At 39.1% G+C, this 14,396-nt stretch overlaps 1 protein-coding gene across 1 annotated transcript; it reads right to left on the bottom strand.

The window, feature by feature from the left end:
- Positions 1-3,639: 3,639 nt before the first annotated feature.
- Positions 3,640-13,130, bottom strand: TRAF6 (TNF receptor associated factor 6). The gene is made up of 6 exons (XM_056852181.1): positions 12,801-13,130; positions 9,816-9,966; positions 8,338-8,496; positions 7,208-7,279; positions 6,564-6,641; positions 3,640-4,524 (listed from the first exon to the last, which is right to left on the bottom strand). Exons 1-6 carry the CDS (start codon positions 13,103-13,105, stop codon positions 3,652-3,654), a joined length of 1,638 nt encoding a protein of 545 aa, XP_056708159.1. The 5' UTR covers positions 13,106-13,130; the 3' UTR covers positions 3,640-3,651.
- Between the last annotated feature and the right edge of the window lie 1,266 nt (positions 13,131-14,396).

Below are 14,396 nucleotides of genomic sequence, written 5' to 3'. Positions count from 1 at the left end.
TAGGCCTACACAATAAGCAGGTCTGAGGTAACCGGTTATTAATTGAAAGGGGCTGGAAGCCTTACGTATTTGAAATGCCAACTGAAAATTTTTACAGCTGAACAATTCAAATTCTACAAAACAGCAAACGTGTACTTACTACGAATTTATTTTGAAATTAAAACTGGAAATAACTCTTTCATAAAGTATTAGTAGTCAAAATGTAATACCAATACCAAAAACTATGACAGACGGATAATTATGGATTTAAAAACCTGGCTTCCATTTCTGTCAATGCTTCTATGCATTTACATAACCCGTTTTAAAATTCAGTGAACTGAGTAGCAGCGGACAGCTATATCAGCAATAAACTGACAGGGAATAAATAAACTGTCTGAAAACATCAGCAGTTCTGGGCGTGTGCTCCTTTATTAACACCACCTTAGTTTAATGTAATATTTAGCTTCTCTACAAAAATGCCAGCACCAAGTTGAATTTGGCTGTAAGCAGAAAACCGATACTGATGGGCTATTTAAAATTGGCAGTTATATATCATTCCTTTTCACAAGATAAGAAAGTCCTAGTGCATAAGCTTAAGAACATAAGAGGAGCCCTGCTGGACAGAGATGTAAAGTTTTTTTAAATTTTGAAGCCAAGGAAAAAAAGGTTTGTTTTTATTCCCCGGGGGAAAAAAACCGGAAATTTTGAGAAAAACTGAATTATATTCAATGCTTACTTCTCCATCAAACTGAAACTTCTGACGGAACAACATAAAATGCATCATTTATAACTTGCTTAGCATATACAATTGCACTATTTGGCATATTTATGGAATTTAAAAGTATAATAACTTAAAGGTAGAAGACAAATTTTGTAGTTAACAAAAGCAAGTATATAAATTGGACAGAAACTTTAATCGAGTCACGTTAGGTAGGACTGACAGCATGTTCGGATATTAACTTTATGAAAATATTTAATTCTTTATTAGTGTATTATCATTAAACATATTATAGCTTATTGTTGCCAGAATTATTGCATTAATTTTTTTAAGTCTTTTTTATGTCTACAGTATAACAATTTCCCCCCATCCAATGATTCCCAAAATGTCATTTTTTTCCCACTGGAAAAATTGAGAGAAAAAAGATTTTTTCATGCTGTACATTTGGACTGAGTGAAATGGTCTGTCAGAAAAGGTTTTCTCATTCAAAAAAGGAAAATATTTCATAGGCTATTTTCAGCACTCCTCAAAAATTCCCAATTTTTCCAGTGAAAAACTCACAAAGCCCTCACAAGTTTTCATGCTGTACATGTCAAGTGTGAAAAACCTTGCCTTAAGATGCATTCTTACTCATTCTAAAAGATAAAATATCACACAAGAGTTTCATTTCAGTATTCCCACCCTTGTAGAGGTTCCCTTTAGTGAATGTGAAGGTTCCTTATCCTCCGCGAACCTTTCTGGAAGAACATAATGCCTTAAGTTGGTACTTGAGAAATGTTTTTTATTCACAGGCAGCTGTTAAAAATGATACAGTTTACAATATAGGAAAGCATAAAGGTTTGGAAAATACCTCAAGTTAGACTGTGTTCTCAAAGAATGAGTTCTGAAAAAAATGTGGAAAGATCTGCAGCAAATAGTTATGTTTAGGCTGAAGAAAACAAAATACAGCATTTGGGGGTCAACATTAATCTTAACCTTTTACTCATTTATATATATATGCCCATACAACATTTAACAGTGAATGTATTCTGTTGTTATGTGGCTTAAGACCTCATTTCACTGCCAAAAGCTTGGAATGTTTTGAATTGAAAAAGGGTTTTCTCCATTCATTTTACCCAAACTTCAGCAAAAAATAATTTGGCTGGAATCCTGAGCTTCTCACAAGCCTATCAGCCACTCCTATTTTAAGTAGTTTTTCCCCCTCATAAACAATGTTTTAATGGGTGCCTGAAACATTTCTCATTGTTTTCCTTTGGATGTTAATACTCCACTTCATTTGGTTTAGAAATGTTCTCTGTTTGCATGGAAGAGTTTTGCAGCACCAAATGCCAAGGAAAGCTCAAGCTGACACAGCATGGTACCATTGTAAATTCATCTGCAGCACTGGGAGAACATTTTTTTAATGTTGACTTGCGTCTTCCTTAACTTTGGCTGGGCCCTCTGCAGAGCAACAGTGGTGATGCCTTTAATATCAGTCATGCTAAAACATAACGATCTATTGTACTTTCCTAGGTGAGAGAGCCAAACAATAATTCTTCATTCTGAATAATCTATAACTGTGGTTGTGCATTTCAAGAGATTTTGTGTTACTGTCACATAGTTGTAGTTGAGTGTGATATAAATTACTCTGTCAGTACTGATAAATAGCCTCTGCTCAAAAATTTTTAAATAAAACTTTTTTATTCTGCATGATCTCCAGGCCGGTTATCACAGACTATAGAATTATGCACCAATTCAGCAGCTTTTCAGAACCATCACAGTGAAAAGATCAGTACTGTGGACAGAAAATGCATTCTTGTACCACAGTATTCATTTTTAGGACAAGCTCATGAGCAGCCTCCGTGATACCAATTAGATGCTAAATACGTTGGTGTGGATAAACGTTAATGTTAAGATCAAAGACATATTTTGCACATCTCCAGGAAAATGAACGGAAGATGTTGTGGACAGAGGTACAACTTGTTATGTATTAACATAGAGTAAAACAAAATCCATTTCATTTTTCTCTGGCATCTAATTAATGATACTTTAATTCAAATGGCACCTGTCATGGCTTAAACCCTCCCTACAAATGCAAAAATACAACTGGACAAAAGATGTGATCGAAGGAATAAAAAAAAATGACATATACAGATGTGTGGAATGGCAAACGGGTAGATGCAACAATATTTAGAGAGCTCATCTGACATCCCTGTGAAGAAGCAGCAAATTAATCAGAACCCTTTTATCATTACTTTTTCTGGATCACTGACATAAGCTTTTAGATAAGTGGAAGCCTTCTATACATACCATCAGACTAGCAGCTGTTGAGAACGGTTTCTCAATATTTAATTTCCAAGGAAAGAAAATGGTCAATAAAAAAGCTCATTTCAGATTTGCAGAAAGATGCAAGGCACAAAGAGCACTTTCTTGCTGAGGCTTCTAAAGAACATTAACCAATTCCATGTCTGCTAAGACACTCTGAAGGCTTATTTAGTAACCTGTCCAGCTCAAAATGTAGTCTTTTCTTTAAAAATCCCAACAAGCTGCCACCTTAAGTATTCAAATAATTCAGCTCCTCTGTATAAGACTCTGATGTAGACGTGAGGTGATAGGTTTAAGGTCTGTAGGTCTCATTACCAGCACACCCAATTCACAAAGAAGTACAACTTGACCATTCTTACCACCACACTAGAAAAGGTACTATTTTAATGCATACTTGTTCAAAAATGTCAGCTTTCGGTAACACTGTCATGAGTTATTTACCTTACTTATTAAGACCAAGAGGGTGCATACTAATTTTGATACTTTCATTTTCTAAGTGAAAATACTTTCCATTCCCTGAAAACCACACTGTCCTCTCAGAATGGCAGTTTTGGTTCTGCTCTCAGAACTCTGTGAATCACACAAATCCTTTTATCCACCTGCAGTTTCCCCCACTAAATAGCAAACGATCAGCCTGAAGGAACAATGAACTACACGGTCCCATCAGCACTACGAGGCTGAAAACCCTCTCTTCGGAGACTGGTTAAGTCTAAGCGTGTCACAACCTCACAGCGAACCAAGAGAATATTGTCTTTCACATAGGTTCTTTGTTTTAGCGACTGCAAATGCATGAAAGTCACGTATCCAAACCCCTTTGGGCTGCGATGGGCTGTCGGCCGCTGGAAGGCTAAGAGCTCAGGCTTGGTATCCATCACTTCTTCGTGGTTTTGTCTCGGGGAACCTTCTGACTGGTCCAGAATGGAAAGCCGTATGGTGCCTTGGAATGGCCAAGGCAGGTGGCTGTCGTGTTCTCCTTGCATAATGTGAACAAAAAGGGAAATATAGTTAGCACAGCGCTGAGCGCTCGGCGACTGAATATGCAACCGCAGACAAAGCTTATAGCCAGGTTTCCCTGTGTAGAAGCCTGGGCTGTGCATAACAACAGGCTTCTCTTCTTCTTGGGCTTTTAGATACATGCTGAAGTTCTCAATCTTCCAGATGAAAATACCATTACACTGCCGTGCTTCCATTTCAGTAATTTTTTCTTCCAGATTTCGAATTGTGCGCTTGAGATTCACCATGTGCGTGCTCTGTGTCTCCATCTTAGCAATCAGTTCTCGGATCTGGTGATCTTGTCTTACCAAGCGACCTTCCAGTTGCTGAATGGTCTCCTTGAAGTTCTGGACTTCGAAACTACATTCACATTGGGTTGGAGGGAAAAGTGATGGGTCAAAAGGTACTTCTCCAACGAAAGACATGGGAGATGGGGTAGAAACAATGATGCCTTGGAGCGCCTGAGCCATCATTCTCATATGAACCGGAGTGAACTCTTGAATATGGCGTGCCAACTCATTCCTCTGCATCTGGAATTTGAAAACACAATGGGGCTCATAAGCACTTCCTTTGACTAAAATCAAACATCTAGCCTTAGTGTAGGAGGGGGAAAAACAATTGAACTGGAAAGCGGAACTGGCTTATCTTCCAGTAAATATCTAAAACAAGAACTGAACAGGAGAAAAGTGTTACTACTGCACAGGTGAGGAAGCAATTTAGATTACCTTACTGATAAGCACAAGGAGAATTCCCCAGGTATAAGCAACTTATTAGTAGATATGCAGAATGTGTAGTAACAGTATCACAAACCAGCACTGTACTCTGACTTCTTCAGTTTCTCACAAACATTTCACATGAAGTTTTCTCATTTAAAAATTTGTAATTGGCATGAATCTAAGCTTTCACTAAGTAAAGCAACTTTTTAAAACTCATGGTTGTAGAGACAGATTTGAAAACATGTGGAGGCACAGTTTCTGATGTAACAAACTGATTTTCCTCCTATAAATCCTATTATTCCACTCATACTGAGCATACTGCCCCTTGAAAAATATCCTAACTAGTTTACTGGGAAGAAACCCTTAAACAGTGATTTCAGAAGACAGCTAGCTGAAAAACATTCATGCAGAAACATCATTTATAAATACAGGTGACAGACATAATTCTTAAAACATAAATTTGATTAATAAAGAAATTTCATTTGTTGGGTACTTTAGTGCATCTACACAGAACATTTTTATTATTTATACCTCACATAAATAATTTATTTAGCAAATTTTAATGCCACTTTTCTGGGGAACCTGCTCAAGGTGGCTTACAAAATAAACGTAATACCAATGAAACAGTAAATGTTATTAATTAAAAATTCAGCATTACAGACACAGACACAGTTAAAAAGCCCCAGACAACTGAGCAGCTTAAGAGTTTCAGACTACAAATACACACACACACACACTAAAAAGGTGTTAAAAGACTCCTTAATTAAAAGCCTGGGTGAACAAAATCCTTTTGCTTAAAAGAGAACAGTGTAGGCATGAGGCAAGCTTCAAGGGGAAGGGCATTCCACAAATGAGCTGCCACTACTGAAAAAGCACCGTCTCTGGCTATAGTAAATTGGCTAAGAGAGAACAAATTGAAACTAAACCCTGAAAAGACAGGGTAATGGTGGTTGGGAAGACGGATATGCTCAAAGACATTGTGCTCCCAACTTTTGATTGAGTTCAGCCCTTGTTGACTCAGTTAAGAGCCTTGGGGTTATACTGGACTCAGTGTTATTGATGGAGAAGCAAGTTAATGCAGCTGCAAAAAAAAGGCTTGCTTTCAACTCAGCCTAGTCTGAAAGATGACCCCTTACCTTGACACAGCTGATCTGGCCACCTGGATCCTTGCCACAGTAACCTTGAGACTAGAATACTGCAATGCACTATAACTTGGTCTCCCCGCAAAATAATTTGGAAATTCCAACTGCTGCAGAACATTGCAGCTCTGTTATTATCAGGCACTAGACTGAGCATGCATCTTACTCCCATGCTACAGTTACTCCACTGACTGCACATCAGTTATTGGGCTTGATTTAAGGTATTGACTATCACATACAAAACCATTAATGGCCTTGGACCCTCATATACACTATACTGCCTCTTCCACTGTGCACTGCCATGACAACTTCACTCATCTGAGCAAGGTTTTCTGCGGGTGCCCACCTGCAAATGGGCAAAATCAACAACTGCCCATATAGTGCCTTCTCCGCTGTGGCCCCCACTTTATGGAATGGCCTGCCTGAGGAGGTCAAGAAGGCTCCCAATCTCCTGGCTTTCCGCAAACATTGCAAAACTGAATTATTCAACAGGGCTTTCCTGTGGAGACAATAAAGTTGCACTGTACTAAATGATTCACAAAGTTACGTGGCGAAATCATTAGGCCCTGTGGACTATACTACTGTGTTTAGCTTGCTGAAACTAGGATCCTACTAGATAATTTTTGCATCATTTAATATGTTAATACTTACGCTTTCCTTCACTTTGAGAGTATTGGCTATAATGTATGATATGCAGGTAACACTCTAACTTACTTTTTCTGGACATCCAAAGGCACTGTAAGTACACGGTACTGGAGCAGTAGGGCAGTCATTGTTATAGTGGTTAACCAACTAAAACAAACAATGAGAACACTGTCATTTGGAGCACAGATGGTTGCTTATGATACACCAATCTAAAACACTACCATATATCATTCATCCCAGACCAAAATAACTAACAATTAACTACTGTGAAATTAATAATGCTTTCCTGGAACAAATGTACACTTTATGCTGAAAAAAGCTACTGGCTAATTTACTGCTCAGCATATGACAATTTTGTTTTGGTAAGCCAATTCCTGATTTTCTGGAGGGCTAACGCTACATTGTATTTTGACACATTTTACTCCTAATACATTCTCTCTGTACACAGACATGTCTGGAAACCCTCTGGGTCTTGATTAGAAGCCTGATTTAGAAGAGTAAAGGAAACCAAAGCATTTACTGAAAGCATGACATATGAAATCTCTCACATAGCACAAGGCACAAAAAGGCTTCTTTTCACTGCTACTTGGCTACTCCTAAACAAGCCCATCTCATAACCCCTTTTGAAAAAGAAATACGCTGATCTATGAAGTATCAAAATCTACACTGCTATCCTGCTATAGTAAGAGAGAAAAAAAAGATAAGTTTCTTACCTGCTCTCTGATTAGTTCTGTATCGCAGTATTCACAGAAAACACTTGCCAAGGGGCACTTCTGATCATGAAACTTCATTTTAAATGCAAAAGGAAAAATAATTAATTTCACTGAAAGCGGACTGATAATTATTTTTAAGTATAGTTAGATGTACTGTGTGATAGGTAGATAGCAGTACTTAAAAACAAGGAAACTATGGGGAAACGTTTTAACTACACTGACATTTTGGTGGGACTAGATGGAATCTACATGCTACCAATGGGAAATCTCTAGATATATTGCATGGCAAAATGAATGTTTGTTAAGTAGGGCAACAGACCTTACCAAGAAGTAAATGATAATGTAAGGATGTAAAGAACTGTTGGAGAAAGAACTGGGAGACAGATCTTAATAAAGACACCTTCGTTTTTAACAGAATGTGCAATAAAATACAAAATAAAAACTACAATTTGATTTTTGATATTTAAATTAATATTATATACACTTGTCTTTGGAGAAAGGTAAAAGGGGTCAAATCCTTGTGACTATTCCAATAAAAGCTATTTCCAGTTGTGTTCCAAGTAACTTTATATTCTGAATTAGATCCATTTCATAGACTCATAGAATTGGAAGGGACCACCAGGGTCATCTAGTCCAACCCTCGGCACAATGCAGGAAATTCACAACTACCTCCCCCCACCAAGTGACCCCTATTCCATGCCCAGAAGATGCCCAAGATGCCCTCCCTCTCATGAACTGCCTAAGGGCATTGAATCAGCATTGCTGGCAGATGGCCATTTAGCCTCTGCTTAGAAACCTCCAGGGAAGGAGCACTTACCACCTCCTGAGGAAATCTGTTTCACTGAGGAACCGCCCTAGAAAATTCTTCCTAATGCCCAGATGCCTCTTTTGATTTAATTTCAACCCATTGGTTCTGGTCCAACCCTCTGGGGCAACAGAAAACAACTCAGCACCATCCTCTATGTGACAGCCCTTCAAGTACTTGAAGATGGTTATTTCTTAAAGACTATACAGGAAAAAGTGACTTCCCAAATGATCAAAGCATTTGTCAATGTCTTATTGAAAACAATTCTAACACACATGTAAATCTATACAAAACAAAAAAGAAGCAGACTGTTCAACACACACACCTCTTTATCTTCATATGCCATACTCATGACACAGTTGGGACAAGTGACTTGCCGTCTTGGACATTCTAGCATGATGTGTTCTTGTAGCTGATTCTTTCGGAAACAGCCGTGGCACTGAGGACATTCCTCAGAAGCAAAGCCACAATGCAGCTGATGGTCCTGTGGCAGAGCAACAACAGACCACAGACTCAGAAACAATTTTTTTGAAAATTAGCTCAAATAATTATTTTGCTTCAAGACAGCTTAAACTGATTGCTATGCAGTCTTTGACACATGCTGAATTCAATGATAGTCAAGGGGAGGGGCCATGGCTCAGCTTGTAGAGCATCTGCTTGGCATGCAGAAGGTCCCAGGTTCAATCCCCGGCATCTCCAGTTAGAAGAAGAAGAAGAAGAAGAGTTGGCTTTTATATGCCGACTTCCTCTACCACTTAAGGCAGAATCAAACCGGCTTACAATCACCTTCCCTTCCCCTCCCTACAACAGACACCCTGTGAAGTAGGTGAGGCTGAAAGTGTGTGACTGGCCCAAGGTCACCCAGCTTGCTTCGTGTGAAGGAATGGGGAAACAAATCCAGTTCACCAGATTAGCGTCTGCCGCTCATGTGGAGGAGTGGGGAATCAAACCTGGTTCTCCAGATCAGAGTCCACCGCTCCTAACCACTACACCACACTGGCAAGGGACTAGGCAAGTAGGTGACGTGAAAGACCTCTGCCTGAGACCCTGGAGAACTGCTGCCAGTCTGAGTAGCATAGGGTATCTGGACAAGCTTGTCGCGGACTTATTTGAAAAGCAGCATTGAACCAAGGCTCTGAAGCCTCTTATTCAGTGGCACTGAAAAGACATTAGCTGCTTAAGCCATTTCAAAATCTTTAAACAAAAGTACCAAGGACTATTCTGTACTGACCGTGTATTTTACACTCCTAACATTTTAACTTGCTCTAGGATCAGGGTTAGGGAAGAAAGTGTCCCTCTCACTGGCTGCAAAGGATTTGTTCAGCATTAGCCTTATAAGCCAAAGGCTACTTTAAATAGCACAGAGTTTGGAATGGAAAACACTGCTGTGTAGGAAACTGTGTGCAAGTACTAAGAAGCCACATCCAGCCTCCTGTAGCTCAGCAGCCACAGTTGTGACGTGCATTCAGTCTCCATACTATTTTCTCATAAAAATGCTTGCAGAAAGTTCATCACATTTGCAATGCCCAAAGATCCACTCATTTCTGGTTGAGATAAGCAGGCCTCACAGCAAACAGCCACAGATTTGCAGCACAACAAACAGCTTTAGCTACTGCAGTACAGACAGAGGTTTGGGCTATAGCATCTAAGGTACATCCTATTAAATCTGGCAGAATGTTTACCTATCTCCCAGCCCTATAAGTTGGTGTTCTGTTTCTTTCTGATGCTAACCAACAGTGCATACACTTGGGCTGCAATCCTGAGAGGAAAAAGATTTTTAAGAAAGGTTTAATGTACCCCTACCTCTAGTTGCCTTAGTTCCATCTTCTGATCACAGCCATTGTTAGGACATTTCACTGTCAATGAGAGAATTTCACGTTTGGCAAAATTGTCAGGAAACAGCTGATTTTCTAGTAAGATTTCATTGTCTATTGGACATTTCTGACCAGCATCTCTGTGAAAAAGAAGAAACGGTACCATGAAGACAAGTATCTTCCTCCACATATGGCAAACAGAATAAAGATATGCAATGGATCCCGTCATTATTACATAGCGTTTTTGTTGTGTGAAGTCCTCAGTCATCTTGTGAGGTAGATTATTATTCCATTACAGACATGGGAACTAAGCCAGACTCATCAAGAGCTCCTATGGTTGAAATGGAATTTCCCAATATTTCATCCGTATCTTGTACCACATACAGAATGGTAAACAGTACCTGGAATACCAGCCAAGGGAAATAACCATGGTTATAGGCTATCGTGTCCCTCCCAGCCCCATTCAACTGCAAGGGAAGGAGTTGGTAAAAAACAGGAGCATGGGACTAGCAACAGATTAGGCTCTTCCATCTGTTCATACTTACACAAATCTTAGCTATTCCTATCAGAATAGTCTAAATATGCAGGTTTCCGGCACAGCTGGATGAAACAACAGAGGACAAACAGTTTCAGAGAAAGCTTTGGGTATACAACAATGGAATACATGTTGTTATACTACATTTTATATAGGAGGTATAGTACATGTATGGGTAAGTGAGATGATGGCCGAATTACTTTAACAGAATATCTAGCCTACTTTTAGGTTTTAGTCCAATACACTCACAGCTACACTGGAAGACAATGAAAGACAGGACTTCAGCTGAAGAAAAAAGGAAGCTTACATTCAACGTTTTATTAGTCAGCACCTGTCCACAATATTTCATTTAAAGGAAACAGACTTGGTTTTGAAACTTGAGAGGAAACTTGTTGAAGTGGTTTTGCTTTTTTTCCCCAATGGAACAGGGACTATGACTCAAAGCCTACTATTTTTGACCTGGAAAAATAAAGCAGTCAAGAATTGCTATAGATCTTATAGACTCACAAAGCCTGTTACAAACATCCGGTTTATATTCCAGTTCAGGTAGCTGCTAGACCACAACTGCTATCTGAGGAACCCAATTTCCAGTTGCAAAATACACAAGGTAACTAAGCTTTCACCTGCAGTCTAAATGACAACGCTCTAGTTCCAGCTTTAAGAAGCAGGCTGTGACTGTCTTTTGAAGACAGAACCTGAATATTCCAACATTAATAATAATATGAAATAGAGGACAGTGGGAACTGCTATCTATTTACATATAAAGTGCCTTTCATTATTAAACATATAGCATGCATAGAGAGAGGACTTTTACACTGTAGAGAGTCTTGGGATGCACAGAAACTTATTACGTTGCATTTTATATGTGCAGTGGAATTTTACTCCTGCTACAAAATTGTCCTGGAGTGTGCAGTGCTTTATTTTTTCTCTCCTAGTGAAGTATTAGTCATTCAGATATATGCAAGACAATGGGAGAGACTCTAATTTACGAGGGTTGTTCCTGCCTCTGCAACTTCAAGGGGCAGGCTCTCCCACTGTAGACAGCAGTCAGCTAAGAGAAGGGAAATGTTCAGTGGGATCCACTGAGAACATAACCTGCTTCTACTAATCATTGTTATCCTGCCCTTTGTTTAAGAAGCTCAGGGTGGTATACATGATTCTCCTTTTATCCTCATAACAAACCCCGTGAGGTAGGTTAGAATGGACCGGAACAAAGCCAATCAGCAAGTATCATAGGTTGAGGATAACCCAAGTTGTATGTTCTGTATGAAACTGGAGTGGGCAGAATGTTGGAAATTTGTTTCTCTTACATCTTTCTCATTAGGGAAAGAGATGAGTGAGGAATTAGTGGCTTGTAAGTCCTTAATTTTATCTGCTAGTAATTTAACATACTTAACATATAACAGTTGGATCTTTCTATGATTCTTTTAAATAGGAAGAATTTTTAAGCCCGCCACTTTCCCAAGAGTTGCAATTAATAGGCACAACTTCCAGTTGCAAGCTAGCCACTTGCTGTGTTAAGCAACATTCTCTGTAGTGGCTCCCACCATGGGTAACAGATCAGGAAGGCTCCCACACCCCTCATACCACAGAATGGGCAAAAGTAGAAATGTTCAAGAGGAAATTTACATGAAGAAATCAGAATAGTCCAGGAGGGTACCTTTGTAATGCAACAGGACTAGGGCTGTGCAGCTTCCCCCCCGGTATTTTTTGGGTTCAGGTTTAATAAATCTGAAAAGCCAAATGTAATGGATTTGGCTTTTTTAATTCATTTAAGTATTGTTCAATTAATTAATCAATCTTCAGAGTGACAATTTCTGGTAACAAAACATGAACTAGCACACTGCCAAAACACAATAAACAATTCTTAAAAGCTACGACAAAAAAAATCTATATCATGTTAGATCCCAATTAAATAATTAGAGGATGCCAGCTTGCAGTAATCGAATATAACTTTTTCTTACAGACTTCCAAAGGGTATCAGGATTGTTGATAGCATTTTAGCTATCTTGCGAATTGCCATACCCTTCCTATCTTTGCTATATTTACAGATAATAAATGTTAGATTTAATTTTTAGAAATTTACGCTGCAAGTCTGGGACTTTGGCGGCAGTGATCTGTAGCTTTGTGTTCCGAACTATCAGTTCCCCCCATATGACTTCAGAATACAATTTGTCTGGAAACTTGTTCAGTACTTTTAAGGTGAGGACATTTGCTTTTTCCGAAGCGGAGTCAGTACTGTACATGGGAGCAACTTTGTTAAATACCTGCCAGTTACACAATCATGAATGCAATATACTTGAAACTTTTCCATTATTCCAATACTGATCATTATAATTTTTCTTTTGCATCAGTTAAGGACCTTTGCTACCAAGCGGCTGGACACATTTCAGAACTTCACAGTCCTTGATTAATTTCCCCCCACAAGCTGATCTTTACCTGATGGATTTGACAATGCAAGCTTTGCAGAAACGGTGTCCACATCGCGTCTGTACTGCTTCTCGCAGAGCCATTAAACAAATAGGACATTCGTATTTACTTTCCAGCGGGGGGTCAAACTCCACGTCGTAGCCCTGAATGTCTTCTACGAAAGAGTTGGAAAGTGTCCCACTAGTCCCGTTGCTGACACTGCCCACAACGCTCTCCTCTTTGGCTCCAGAGCTGCAGGCGCTGGCCATAGCTGCACAGCAGCCACTCTCTTGATCACTGGTTTCAAAGCTGGTGTTACTATGTAGTAGACTCATAGTAATTAGTAAGGTGCCAAGGTATTATCTGTGAAGAGAGACAGAAGAGAGAATTGAGCTCCCAGGGTTCTGCTTTGAGTGCAACAGTTTGCTATATTGTGACCACTTTTTTCCAGGAGGCAGGAAAAAATATCTTTTCCAAAAACCAACTATTGCTTTTCTTTTGAACTACTTTCGCAATAGAGAGGATGCTCCAGAAACACGGCCTCTCTTCTCAAGCCATATTACCATTGGGACACCAAAAGGCCAAGGAAACAATCAAACAGAGACTCTTGGACCATGCCCTTTAATCAGATAGGGCTCAGATTCATAAATATTCAACCATCTTGCAATACATCAAACCTTTCCACCCTGCAGACTACCCTGGATTCCTGGAAGTATCCAAATATCGAAGGGCCTTTACTCTTGCGTGTTTCAATGCCTTACCTTCAGCTCTTCTGGAAGGCAGGTACCTATCTCTGTACTCCCTTTCACCAACAACTATGCTCATGCAAAACAGAGAAAGTGGAAACAACAGAACATGTTCTGCTGCAATGTCCCTTCTACAACGACATAAAATCGCAGTACATTCTCCCCATACTGTCAGCCTTTCCTGGGAGAACTGAAGAAGTTAAAGTTTCGCTTCTCTTAGCAGACTCCTCTCAGGAGATAACCATTCTAGTAGCCAAATTCTGCCTCTGGTCTAGTGGGATTCGTAAACGGCTAATTGAAAACCTTTCCCCATAGAAGATCTTTCCTTCTCTTCTTCAAATCATCCTTCCTGGAATCATCAACTTTTTATTATTTTATTTTATTTTATTATTTTAACCTAACTTTGATTTTTATTCAGAGCTGATATTGTATCGAAATAAAACTTGATTGACTGATTGAACTACTTTCACATTTGCTCTGCGGCAACAAGAGTACTGCTTCTTCCACAGCTGCCAAAGTGAACACATTTAATTTAATCTATACCTTATTTCAAGTTAATTTTCAGTAGCAGCAGGGAAACAGTTAAAAAATCTAAAATTAAATCCAAGTACAAATACCAGCCACTTATTGCAAGAGCAAGAATACATAGTGTCGACAAATTAGGAATAGAAATGAGCCACGTATTAGGGCATAAAGCACAGAATTATTATTCTGCAGGTAGGTTATTGCTTGCAATTATGAGAAGTCTGACATAGCTCTGAAACAACAGTATTTTGAAATAACATTTTGCAGGAAAGATACTTAAAGAAAGCCCTACAATATTATTTATTAATAGTCCCTCAGTTTCACCACTTTCCCTCCGCCAGTATTATACCTGATG

Source organism: Euleptes europaea, chromosome 6 (assembly GCF_029931775.1).
Source record: "Euleptes europaea isolate rEulEur1 chromosome 6, rEulEur1.hap1, whole genome shotgun sequence".
In the NCBI taxonomy this organism is placed as follows: Eukaryota; Metazoa; Chordata; class Lepidosauria; order Squamata; family Sphaerodactylidae; genus Euleptes; species Euleptes europaea.
This window is presented reverse-complemented; position numbering and strand designations above follow the sequence as displayed.

Coding starts and splice junctions, on each gene's coding strand:
- TRAF6 (XM_056852181.1), bottom strand. CDS start 13,105: ATGAGTCTACTACATAGTAACACCAGCTTTGAAACCAGTGATCAAGAG. Junction 9,967..12,800: donor TGCATTGTCAAATCCATCAG/GTAAAGATCAGC, acceptor TCTTTTTCACAG/AGATGCTGGTCAGAAATGTC. Junction 7,280..8,337: donor TGGCATATGAAGATAAAGAG/GTGTGTGTGTTG, acceptor TTTAAAATGAAG/TTTCATGATCAGAAGTGCCC.